Source organism: Solanum lycopersicum, chromosome 11 (assembly GCF_036512215.1).
Source record: "Solanum lycopersicum chromosome 11, SLM_r2.1".
In the NCBI taxonomy this organism is placed as follows: domain Eukaryota; kingdom Viridiplantae; phylum Streptophyta; class Magnoliopsida; order Solanales; family Solanaceae; genus Solanum; species Solanum lycopersicum.
In genome coordinates this window covers 36,955,421-36,968,978 of record NC_090810.1, presented here as the reverse complement: position 1 = coordinate 36,968,978, position 13,558 = coordinate 36,955,421, and the positions used below count along the sequence as shown (strand labels likewise).

The 13,558-nt window shown below is 34.0% G+C and overlaps 1 protein-coding gene across 1 annotated transcript; it reads right to left on the bottom strand.

Moving 5' to 3' along the window:
• Positions 1-794: 794 nt before the first annotated feature.
• LOC101259114 (uncharacterized) lies at positions 795-11,659 on the bottom strand. The gene is made up of 3 exons (XM_026028114.2): positions 11,570-11,659; positions 6,686-6,839; positions 795-1,819 (listed from the first exon to the last, which is right to left on the bottom strand). Exons 2-3 carry the CDS (start codon positions 6,753-6,755, stop codon positions 1,029-1,031), a joined length of 861 nt encoding a protein of 286 aa, XP_025883899.1. The 5' UTR covers positions 6,756-6,839; positions 11,570-11,659; the 3' UTR covers positions 795-1,028.
• Between the last annotated feature and the right edge of the window lie 1,899 nt (positions 11,660-13,558).

The following is a 13,558-nucleotide window of genomic DNA, read 5'->3' as shown; positions in this document are numbered from 1 at the left end:
TTAGTCAAATTTTTTTGAGAAATAAGAAAATTTTCCATGATAAATCCTAAAATATCATAGATTTATCTGGGATATCCTTGAAATATTCTAGATTTGTTGAATATTCTAGAGGAGAGGCTTATTTGTGAATACGTAGAATCTTGTATAATAATTATTATTTGCATATTAGTCCCTAAGTGAATTATATAAATAGAGGAACGTCCATTTGTGAAATCATTAAACAAAAATCAATTAAAATTTTGTACAACACAATTTTTTTAACAATTTTCGTGTGCTCTCTCTAGCCTCTACCATTCTCTTAGCCACTATTTTTCTAACAATTTTCGTGTGCTCTCTCTAGCCTCTACCATTCTCTTAGCCACTAAGATTCCTAGAATCTTACGCTGACTAGCATACCAAGATTATGATCGAATAGTACATGAATGAGTAAGTTGTTAAGTATCACACGAATACTTAATAAAAAACTAAAAAAATAATATCTAGCTATCAAGATGATTTTTTTTTAGAAAATGTGTTACTATAAATCTTCTTTGTCGCAGTGCTCATATTTTATGGATATGAAAAAAACCACTTGAATTAGTAAATTAAAACTCATTTTTCCCAATTAGGTACTTGTTGCTGGTGAAATGTAATACCTAGTCTTTCGCTTACTACTATTTTGATGTTAATGCTAATGGGGAAACATTGTCTTATTTGACAAGTGATGTTAATTATCAAACCTATATGTGATCATTTAAGACTACTATTAGATACAAATTTTTTTTTCAAATGCTTGACAAGTGCACAAGTAACAGTATTTTTCAATGTTCTTGATCTCACTTCATTGATAGAATGCAGCAGCAGTACCAAATCAAAGATTTTTCAGTTAAGAGGTTCAATGCATTTTGTTATACTTCTACAGGCAAGTGGCACCAAATTAAAGATCTGAAAAATTTACAAGAGACAGTAACAACTCTACCTCTTTGTTGCACATGCCTGATCAGTTTGTAATGAACATTTAAAGTAAAACAATCTGTACTAGTAGCATCTCATTTGACAAAGCCATCTCGTCTCTTGAGATTTGGATGATCAAAACAGCATGGACGACAAAGGCAGTCAATAGCATGTATCAGTTTTCTCCTAGGACCAACAGCGTGCGAACCCATCTCCTTGAGCTTTTCCATGGTTAGATTTGCCAATTGATACTTGTTAATACTCTTGGTCTGAAAGATGTTCACAAAATGTTCAAAGCCCCTTGAAACCAGCCAACTTCTTAAGCCTCCAGCACTTTGAAGCTTGCGCTCAAGATTAATTGCTCTTATTCTTTTATTAATCATCGTACCCCTATCAGCAGTAATAATTGATGGCTTGGTAATCTTAGAGGTGGAGCAAACACCAGTCCTTCTATTAGTTTTGAAACTAGGCATTGGTCGACTTTCTAAACGTTCCCTTTCACTTTGCCTTAATGGTCTTGGGAACTGAGAAATTATTTGTGGAACTACTACGGCAGCTGTTGGTATAGTAACTTCAGGTGCCAAAGACTTTGGCACCTCCCTTTCACAAACTACCTGAGCTTCAGTATGCATCTCAACTTGTTGTGGTCGATTATCAGTAGCTTTAATCGGTGGTACATGTATCAGGCTTTCTCCAGCATTATGCACCACGGACTGCTTAGGAGCAGGTAGCGGTGGGACCAATATTGTAACTTTCTGCTTCTTGACTATTATCCAGCTATCTTCATCCAGGTGGTTTACCTGTGAAGGTCCCAGACTATCTTTCTTAGTTTTAGGAACAGGTACAGACTGTCGATGTTTTGTCCTTGCCATAAGTTGCTGACCTGCTGAATGTGGAAGAATCAAAATCAATTCCGTATGCTGAATATACACTTGTACCAAATAGCAACCAAATAGAAAAGTATTGACTGCCAGAAATATGTCAAAGACACTAATCCAAAATATAATCCCCCTTCCCACCCGTCAACAAAAAGCGATGTAAAGAATTGAAAAGCCAAACCAAAAGAAATTACTTGGAACAAGATCTGCAACATAAGGCTGTCTAAGAGAACTAGCAGAGATCAGACAAGTGTAATCCAACACAAGAAGTACATTTCCAACCAACCAAAAAAAAAAAACATTACAAGTATATTAAAGCATAAGCTTCACAGTGTCTCTAGGTTAAAAATTTCTATGGGCTGGGGTATACTAAAAGGATGTTTATAACAACCACAACAAATTAAGTGTAATCCAACGAGTGAGGTATGGGGAGGGTAGAGTACACGAGACCTTATCCCTACCTTTGAGAAGTTAGATAGGCTGTTTCTGAAAAACACTATGCTGAACAAACAGTGAAAAAGAGGACACAGCAACAAACAAAAACAACAGCAAGATAATCAGATATCAAGGCGAAATAACAAATAGTGATAGAAATCTAAAAATAAGGGAAAGAAACTAATAATACTAAACTCCGGGAAAAGGGAATGACTACTAACCTTCTACCCTAATCATTGACCTTCACAGCCTCCTTTTAAGGGTCGTGTCCTTCGTGAGCTGAAGTTGCACAATATCCTGCTTAATCACCTCAACCTCAAGCCTACGTCCACCACTCCTCAAGCCTACTACGGCTAACCTCTTACAACTGCTAACCAGGGAATCCACACCTCTCCTCTTCACCTCAACGTCACTTCCCACATCTTATCTTCCACGAGAACCACTCATACCTTGCCCCGAATACCTTCGCTCGAAATGTTATCTCTCATGGTATGTCTACACATCCAGCTCAACATCCTCATCTCTACCATTCACATCTTCTGGATACGGGAGTTCTTGACTGGCCAACACTTCTCCCCATATAATATAGTTGGTCTGACCACCACTCGCAACTAAAAGGATATGTATATCAAACTAAGAAATAACAATTATGGATGAATAGTAGGATGGTACCCTGATGCTGGACACCTAGATTTAATGTAAAAGGATATGGCCCTCACATTTCCAAGAGTGTCGTCTAGTGAAATTAATAATCCCTTCCATGGAACCTTTCCATGGTAGACAATATAGAAAATATCACAAGAACCAAAAGAATTTATTGATGAATTTTACTAATATATCAAATCCTTAGGTTTTTAAAGCATTTCTGGTCGCATTGGAAATGGAAACTATAGTTAGAGGCTTTGTGTTTTTGTAGATCAAGGATCATGTCATACATTGGCTTGAAGTGGAAGAAGACAGCATCACAACAATGATTGATCTAGTAGAAGTAGCATAGATGACAATTAATAAGCATCATAAAACAGATATCTCCAGTGATTGTTGGTATTAATGTGATTCACTTTGTTTTACCATAATGACAGGCTGCACCATTCAAAGTATGATGTTTGACAGAGTAGCTCCTCAGAGCTGCTAAGCCTACTTCAGAATATTAGTGAACACCATCATGTATTAAGACAATGTAAATGTTTTTTGATTCTTAAGAATCAAAAGACTACAGTTCAAGATATGATTGCCGTGAGCATTCTCCCGATACTCTGTGGAATATAAGTCAATAGATCTTCTTCAGAACATAAAAAGGAAGACCAAACTAATAATGACAACCTTTCTCAAGAATTTAGAATGCCACATCACATTAAGTTGATGGCTACATCTATGAGCCAGATATATCAGAATAGTAGACGCTAATGTCTACAAGAAAAATAATACAAATGCCGATTTTGGTACCACAATCAAAGAAACGAACAATCTACGGATACATACATCCACTAGACCACAACTTCAATAATCAAATGTTTAGCCGCTCCCGGGATAAACTGCAATCCTGCAGCAATCATGTCTGAGAAGTAAATACTATACCCAAACTACTACGGGTATCTTAAGAGACAAAAAAATCTTCCCAAAGATGCCATGAATAACAAAGAAAGCCCTTGGTAAATATTTCATGAACAACTTATGATCAAATTTACATTCACCAAGCATTGCCACCAGATTGGGATCAGACTTCAGAGGTGGAATCCAAGATTTGGAGTCTCCAGATGCCAAGTATACTCATCAATTTTAGGCTTCATTCGTCTATACGACAAATCAATCAGCAAAACATGAACAGTAATAAGATGACAAGTTATATACTACAAATTCACATCCTACATTCTATTGAGATCATAAAGCGAACAAAGTTAAAACTTTCAATAATATCATAAATTACCCATCATTCATTTACAATTGTCCTTGACGAGTTATTGTATTATGAAACGGTCAATGATGACAAAATTACTTATATTTGCAAATAAATCACGCTTTATGTAACTAAGCAATCATTTAAATATTGACCCCCAATATCATTATGTACATAACTCTCCACAAGATCTGACTCAACCAATGTCTTTGCCAAATCATGAATTCCTCGCAAGTTGGATAATTAGGGATTACCATCTTGCATATGAATTGTGAAAGTGTCAAGTTAGTAACTCAAATCTATCCATTATAAAACTAATTTGGATAATACTTTGCTTAAGTCATGATTCTACCTTTATCAAATTTAGCAAACAAATTGATTGGATTCAAACTATCCATCCCAAAAAGCAAATCACTACACCAAAACGATCATTAAGCTCTTGAAGTTACACATCAATTGTGAAAAAAAGAAATTTCAACACGCAAGTGGTGCGAATAACAAACACTTGAAGACTTATGTTTTGACTTTCTCGGAAAATAAGCCTCACCCAACTTGGGAATCAAGATATCATAAAAAATCACAAAATGAAGAAACATCCTTTAACAAAGATCCCTATCCAGTTTTTCTCATATCTTGCCATGTTAAGAAACTCTACAACATTAACAATATTTTGATCTTTTTCTGGAAAAATCTTGCTCATCTCATTTGACATTACCAACATCAAGTGAAGCATAAAATAAATTTGAATGTTTTTATATTTGTCAAAAGATATTCTGCTTCATTTCTGTCACTTGAGTGGAACTTTTGTGTTCAATCACATGAACAATAGATGAGAAAATTATAATAAAGTTATTTAATATGATCCCTAACGACTATCACCTGATTTTGGAACTCACATTCTTGATGTAATCCTTGTCTAGTATGAAGAACTTCATCGGATTCAAATAATTGTTCCAACTGTTCAGCTTAGTGATGATGGAGTAAATCTATGTTTGAAAGATCCACCAACAACATTCAACACATTAGTAACATGATCAAAAAAAAAGATACAAGTGTTAGTTGCAATTGATCAGCAAAGCAATGAATGTAATATGCCAATGGACTATCTTTCATAATCAAGTTTTAAGACCATTTATCTCTCCATTGTATTACAAGCTCTATCGTAATCTTGTCCACGAATTATGGATAGACTTACAGAATAATAGGAAAGCAAAAAAATATTTTTTTTCTTGAACGAGCATGCCAATGTATCACTTGGCTATGATCCAAAAGGATATTGTTAATGCTTGTGCAAGAGAAATGTTGAAAGCTATAATTGGGGACTTAAATGTAGATTATTGTAGTATATTAGTTGATGAGTCCAAAGACATCTCACACAAAGAACAAATGGCTTTTGTTTTGTGGTATATAGATAAGAATGATGTAGAATGATTTCTCGGTCTTATCCATGTTACTAATACATTAGCATGCTCATTGAATAAAGAAATTTATTCTTTACTTTCGATCATTCATAAGTCCATCCAAAATATGTGGACAAGGTTACGATGGAGCTAGTAATATAAAGGGAGAGATAAATTGTCTCAAAACTTTATTATGATAAATAGTTCATCAGCATATTATATTAATTGTTTTGCTCATCCTTTGGATCAAATACTTGTAGCTTTTGTTAAAACATTCGGATGTCGACAATTTCTTTTTATCATGTTACTAATTTGTTAAATGTTATTCGAGGATCTTTCAAGCATACAAATTTACTCCGTCATCACCAAGCTAAAAAGTTGGAGCAATTATTTGAATCTGATGAATTTCATACTATACAGAGATTACATCAAAAACATGAGCTCCAAGACCAGGTGATATTAGTTGGGATCACATCTCAAAATATTAGATAACTTTATTGTTAATTTCTCATCTATTGTTCATGGATTTAAAGTTATTGAACATGAAGGTGTACTTAAAGTGAGTGAACATGAAGGTTCTACCTTAACTGAGAAATCAAGAAGAATATCTTTTGATAAAGATTAAAACGTTTAGATTTGTCTTTATGCTTCATTTGATGTTGAAAGTGTTGGCAATGTCAAATAAATTGAGCAAGATTTTACCAAATCTAAAAAGATCAAAATATTATTAATGTCGTGGAGTTTCTTAATATTGCAAAGAAAAGATGCCAAAATATGAGCAAACCTGGATGAAAATCTTTGTTGGATGATGTTTCATCATTTTGTGATTTGCATGATATTTTGATTCTCAAGTTGGATGAGTCTTATTTTCATGGAAAGTCAAAGCGCAAGTCTTTGGGTGTTTGTTATTCACACAACTAGCGTGTTGAAGTCTTTTTTGTTGTCATTGATGTGCAATTTAAGAGCTTAATGATCATTTTGATATAGTGAGTAGAAATTTATTTTTCTGGGATGAGTAGCTTGAATATAATCAATTGTTTCTTTAACTTTGACAAAGGTAGACTTATGACTTTAGCAAAGTGTTCTCCAGGTGGTTTGATAATGGATAGATTCGTGATTTGAGTTACCAACTTGATACTTACATGATTCATATGCAAGGTGGTAAATCCAAGCTCTCCAACTTGCAAGGAACTCGTGATTTGACAAAGACATTAGTTGAGGCAAATCTTGTGGAGACTTATTCTCTTGTTTATTTACTAATGGAGTTGACTCTGATTTTACCTGTTGACACACCAACTGTGGAGAGAATATTCTCATCAATAAAGCACATTAAATAGGAATTATGGAATAACATTGATGATCAATATTTAAATCATTGCACAGTGTTACATAAAACACGATGTATTTGCAAATGTAAGTAATAATGTCATGATTGACTGTTTTCATAATATGAAAACTTGTCGAGAACAATTGTATATGATAGATATATAGTGAAGATACTAGTAATATTATTGAAAATTTTATCTTTGTTAATTTCATGATCTAAGTTGGGTGTGGTGTGTGAATTTGTAGTATATATTGATGGGTCTACTTGGCACCCGAGGCTCCAAATCCTGGATCTGCCCCAGTCAGAAGTTCTGAAAACTATATTGTTTTTGAGTTTGATCAAGTAAAAGATTTCATTGATAATAGAGAAAAGATATAAAGTAACCATTGAAGTTGTATCGAATTTTCAAAAAGACATCTTAACTTTGTATGTGTCCTATTACCCCACGAAACTATCTAAATCCACAATAAACATACCCTTTTGACTAATTTTAACACCACTCGTGTTGTCACGAAATTTGAGCACATGAAGGACTGTTCATACAGCTTCAGACAAACATAAAATTGCCATGTGGCACTCCCAATTTGACTTATTTTGAAAAAAATATAAAAACCCATGTATTGATTTTTTTAAAGCTTTATTATGAATAGTTTTTACTTTTCAAATCTTTTTTCTCATCTTCCCTACAATGATTAGACCCATATTTCTTAGACATCTATGTCTTTCCTCCATTTTTTAAAAAAACAAATGTTATTGTGTTCATTCTTATTCTTTTTTTTTGAAAAACAAATTAGTTAAGTGATTTTATTCCTCCTACAAATCAAGTTTTAGATTTAGGAATAGCGAAACTATGAAAAACTCAATTTGGGAGTAAAAGTTGAAGATGGAAGTTATTTAAATGTCATATTTTGACTTGGTGATATTTTGAGTATTTAGATTTTGATTATTTGCCAATATTTATTTTCATAAATAAATTAATTGATGGTAGTTTGACAAATAATTAATAATGTTGTCGAAAATTTTGTCCCGCCACAGCGGGTTTGGCGGCTGTTCTACACAACGAAAGGAATGACAAAAGTTAAGAACAGAGAATGAGGGTGAAGAAGAGAAACAGGAAAAAAGATAATGTAAAATTACTTTTAACACGTGTCAAGTGACTATTCATGCGTGACTTACAAACATTTTTGTATAAGTGGTATTAGGTGAAAAATGGGGTATACATACTATAGTGAAGTTTTTTAATGGGGTAATAGGACACCCACAAAGTTAAGGTGTCTTTTTGAAAATTCAAGACAACTTCAATGGTGATTTTATGTCTTTTCTCTTGATAATAACAGTGTCAACTTGGTCATATACAAGCAGTATACTAAAAAAGGAGAACCCTACAAAATATGTTCTCTATAAAGACACTCAATAGACTCTATACAATCATGAACTACGTGAGTGCACCAAAAGAAAATAAGGGATCGGTCTATTCCTCAAGTGAGCAAAGCTCATCTCCACCCTTTCAAAAGCTCTCTATTTCTCTCTTTCCAAATGACTCACACTAAAGCAATAGGGGTAACATTTCAAGAATTTTGCCTTTTTCTCCTAGCTCCCTTCACTTGTGATGGCTCCTTCGTACATATCATTTATGTCATTTTCATACTTGATATGGGTGCATTTCTTCTCAATAACCTAGTGAAAGGCTTCTCTTGGCATTTCTTTCACCTGTCTCTTACTACCTCCTCTCCTGATCTAGCAACTAAGTAAATCAGTTGTATGTTCTGGCATAGTCTATTTCACTTCTGCGAGAAGCATGGACCATATTTGTGTAGTGCAAGTCTTGGTTGCGCCAGTTTTGATGCCACACCCGTCTCAGATTCTCCAAAAGAAAATACACTACTTTTGGCGGATCCGACAAGCAGGCGTTGACATTTTTGAAGAGTCCGAGCAATATAGGTGAAAGTATGATATAAGAATAGGTGACTGTTAGTTTCCCCCATCTTCCCACATAAAGAGCACCAAGGAAGTATGATCTTTCTTTTCTTCCTCAAGACTTCATGTGTCAAGCATGCCTTTCTAATGACCAACCAAGTAAAGCACTTGATTTTTATTGGTGCTACAGTCCTCCAAATATTTTTCAATAAACTCCGATATCTGCTACTTTTTTTTGAGACAAGGGTAACTTTGTATTCACAAAAGATTCATCATCCAAGAGATGATGAATTGGAAACTTACATCCCATAGTGTGATGACCAAACCTCCATGATGGTAATCATATTACAAGTTCCCTAAGAAATCAACTAATTCCACCCCATTCCCCACCAAGTCTAGTTTACACCAAAAAAATAGAAGACTAATACTGTTTGTTTTAATCCTCTGAAAGTTGATTTTCTGTCCTTCAAAACACCTAGCGTTCCTTTCCTTCCATATGGACCACCAGATGTATGCTCGGATGAGCTTCCACCATCTTCCTTCTTGCCTCTACTTCCAACTCATGGCCAGTTGTTCAGGACCTCCAAAGTAGTCTTTGGCATCACCCAGCTAATCCTCAAAATGCACAAAAACGTATTCCACAACCTTGCAGCTATTTGACCGTGAATGAACAAATGATTGTTTACCTCAGCTTCATGTTCACATAAAACATCTCGAACAGATATGCATGTCTCTTTTCTGTAAAGCTTCATGAGTAAGGCATGTTTTCCTAACAAGTAACCAAACAAAACATGACACTTTAGTTGGACATTTCAACTCCAATATCTGCTACTTTGCGAGCTGAACTCTTTTTTATATGCTCTGCCAACTATCAAGATACCTCCATCCTTACTGTGAGACCATCTAACAACATCATTGGCAGTATTGGTGCCTGCAAAAATCCCCCACTTCGTCCAACGATTTGGCTATTCAAACCTTGTTCTGTCCAGCAATCACTAATCATTGCCTCAGAATTGGTGCACAAAATAAATAGAACAGGAAATAGGTCTTTTAGGGGGGGGGGGTGATCCATACATCCCATCAGAATCTAGATCTTCTTCCATCCCCCACCTTGATATGTAAATTGCTTCTAACTTGGGCCATAAGTTTCTAATAGCTCTCCAAACCCCCGCTCCATATGCATTTGTGCTTACGTTACTACACCAGAATCCATCCTCCCCACATTTATATTTAGTCAAATCTTTCCACAAAGCTTGCCCTCTCATCAGTGTATCTCCACAGCCATTTCATCAAAAGACTGTTGTTATGCTTCCTCAAATCCCTGATGCCCAAGCCACCTTTATCTTTTTATGCAAAACCATCACCCACTTGACCAAGTTGTATCCATTGTTCTCTTTGCAGCCATGCCAAAGGAAATCTCTCCTAAGTTTGTCCAATTTCTTAGCCACTTTTGCCGGTATGGAACAAACATATAGAGAATAAAGCACAACCCACTACTCTCCTTCCTAACAAATCTAAGAAATCCATATACTGATTCAGTTTCACTAGTTAGACTACTTTTACACCAGAAGTACAAATTCTGTAAGCATCTATTTATAGTTTAAGAAACCAAAACATTTTTCACTTCAAAACAAGCCTTGTAACTTACTTAGTATTGGAACAATATCAATATGACTTATTTTGCATTTTTTTGCAGGCCAGAATATAACATTGAATAACCTGTTTAGTCATACTATTCCAATCTTCCAAGGAACTTCCGAACCTCACTATATATTCCATCTCGATGACATTTTCACATGCATCTCATATTATTCATGGTATCATGTACTTCACTTGATCCGATTCTATGAGTTCAATTAAGGTTCTATTTGTACTGGATGCATGAAATTTGTACAGTTACTTCTCTGGTCAAAACTTGTTGAAATCATCTTTAATATACTTAACTTGGTTCACTTCTTTACTTCTTTTCTCCCTCAATCATGTTAACTCACACATTTCTCTTTCTCTCCTTCCTACGTCCCTTACTGTTGCTGCATCCAACTTTGCTAATTGCCTCCTTAACTCCTTTCTTTCATTCTCTTACACTCTTTCCGGCGTTTCCATCTTTCGCTCTAGATAACTTTTAAACCACTCTTTTTTTAGTAGCTCTACATACTTCTTCACTCTACAGCATATTCTTGCAGTTAATTCCCCAACCCAACAAGAACACCACTCATTACCTTTTTAGTACAACTTATCTTTCTTCACTCATTACATTCGTTGCAGCTATATTATTTTCTTCATTACTTTCAAATTCACCTAGAGGAATCTAAAATTAGGTCCCATACACCACTAATGAAGATTTAAGAAAGAATTGTTGAGATTGGCTCGAGAATATAGAAGCATTTTTCACAAAATTTTCCCAAAATCTCCTTCATACTCCATTTAGTTCGTGGATTGAAGGCAAGATAGCATATTGCTACATTCCTAACTAATCTTTAGCTTTAACAGTGGGCTTAGAAATTTATCTGAGAAATATAATACCCATTAACCTGCTTTAATTCAAGAAAGTTCATACCCTTGAGAGATCAAAATAGGGGTTTTCCACTTTCAGGTCCAAAACAACAGAAAAATCAAAACAGCAACGATTAAAACAACAATTCTCCGCTAAAAACAGCAAATCAACAAATCAAAGATAACAAGAACAATTTAGGAGATATATTCAAATCAATGGAAGTGCAAAGCATTCAGCCATAACCCAATTATTCAACAATTTTGAAGTAGCAAATTTAATGGGACTAACCTTAAGAACAAGTAGGCAATGATGGAGGAGGAGGAGGAGGAGAAAGAGCCACAGTGACCGATAAGAATGAGCTAAAGAATGCCTCCAACTTCTCAATTAAATAAAAGGGCTATTTTTTATTTTCTTATATATTTAATTTTTCTAGGATTAAATTAATAATTTTAAATTAAAAACTTAAAATATTAAAAGTAATCTGCTGAAATGGAAAAGAGCTTAAAATACACTTAATGTATTAGAATTGATACAAAATTATCCTTCATTCATCTATTGGATTAGAATTGATACAAAATTATCATCCATCCATCCATTGGATTAGAATTGATACAAAATTACCCTTCATCCATATATTGGCTCCAAAATACCCTTCTCATCCACCTATTGGCTCCAAAATTAGGATTCAAAACTAACCAGTTATTTAACGATTTTAAATTTAAACTATTTAAATATTTTTTTAAATGCACGACGCTCAATTATTTCTTATAATAACTTATTACTATAATTTATAAACAAATCTACTATCCACCACTAATTAAACCATACCCAATTAATAAACCCGCCTATTACTAATGCAAAACAGAAAAACTACTACCAATGAGTGTTTCTATAATTTTGAGGCGAAAATGTCTATAAAAGTACATTATCATACATTTTAGTCGTCAATCAAAACATATTATAATTCAAGTGTCTAAATAAAAATTACCGATAAAGTTAAAAGTGTAACTATGTTCATCTTAATTATTCATTCACCTCAATTATGTGATATTACTTAATCGATAACTTTTTTAAAAAAGAATATATTAAAGTTTTAATATTAAAAACAAATAATAAATATTTATAAAATTATATTTAAAAAGTACATTAATTAATTCGAGAGGTACTATTTCTTTACCTTTAATCATAAACATCGAATTCAAGCTTGACAGAATCCTATTGAAAGTGTTCTCCTAAATAAGTGGCTCAACCTAAATTTAATTTAGGCTTCAGCTTGGTGAAATCCGATAATCGATTGGCTTTAGAAAGGCGAAAGGCGGCTTGCCCAACCTAGACATTGTAACTGAAATCGGACTCAAATTATTTTGAATGTCATTTTCAGGAATCAGTTTTGTCGTGCTTTAGTAGTGTTTAGGTCGACTTTGATATTAGAATTAATTGGGTGGGGCTTAATTAGTAACGTATGAGTAGTGGGTTGGTTTATAAATTACATTGATAAATTAAATTATATTGAATAGTTAAGCGCCAAGTATTTCTAAAAATATTTTTAAATAGTTTAAATTTAAAACCGTTAAATAAGTGGTCAATTTTGAATCTATAGGTGGATGACAAGGGTATTTTGGAGCCAATAGGTGGGTGAAAAGGGTATTTTGGAGCCAATAGGGGGATGAAGGGTAGTTTTGTATCATTTAAATACTTCAAAGGTATTTTAGGTCTTTTTCCGCTTTTGAAATTGTGAGACATGTTAACGCATTCTCTTATTAACTTTTTATCCTGCTTTTAGAGCTGTTAATATGGGCTAGCCCACCCCATCCGGGCTAACCCATACATGCTTTGACATTTTACGGGTCAGGCCAGGCTAGCCCATTTTTTGTGTGGGCCAGAAAATGGTCGGCCCAGCCCACAAATACGTGGGCTAAAGGCTTGCCGGGCCAGCCCACTATTTAAAAAATTATATTTTTTTATAATTATTAGATTAAATTATAAATTATAATTTAAAAATATTATCATAAATATCGACAAAACAATATTACAGTATGTTAGGCCTCATTTGTTTGCACTTAATGGGATTTGAATCTTAATCATTTAGATATTCCTTACTAAGTGTATTTGTTTTTAAGAACTGGATCTTAATTATTCAGATTCAATTCATTAAATTCGTTTGTTTTATTTTCTTATAAGCCTCTTAATGGGTGTGGATATATCTGAATGAATCAGATTTGTAACACACCCTTAACACTATTCAGACTAAAAAATAAGACTCCTATCTTAATTCAA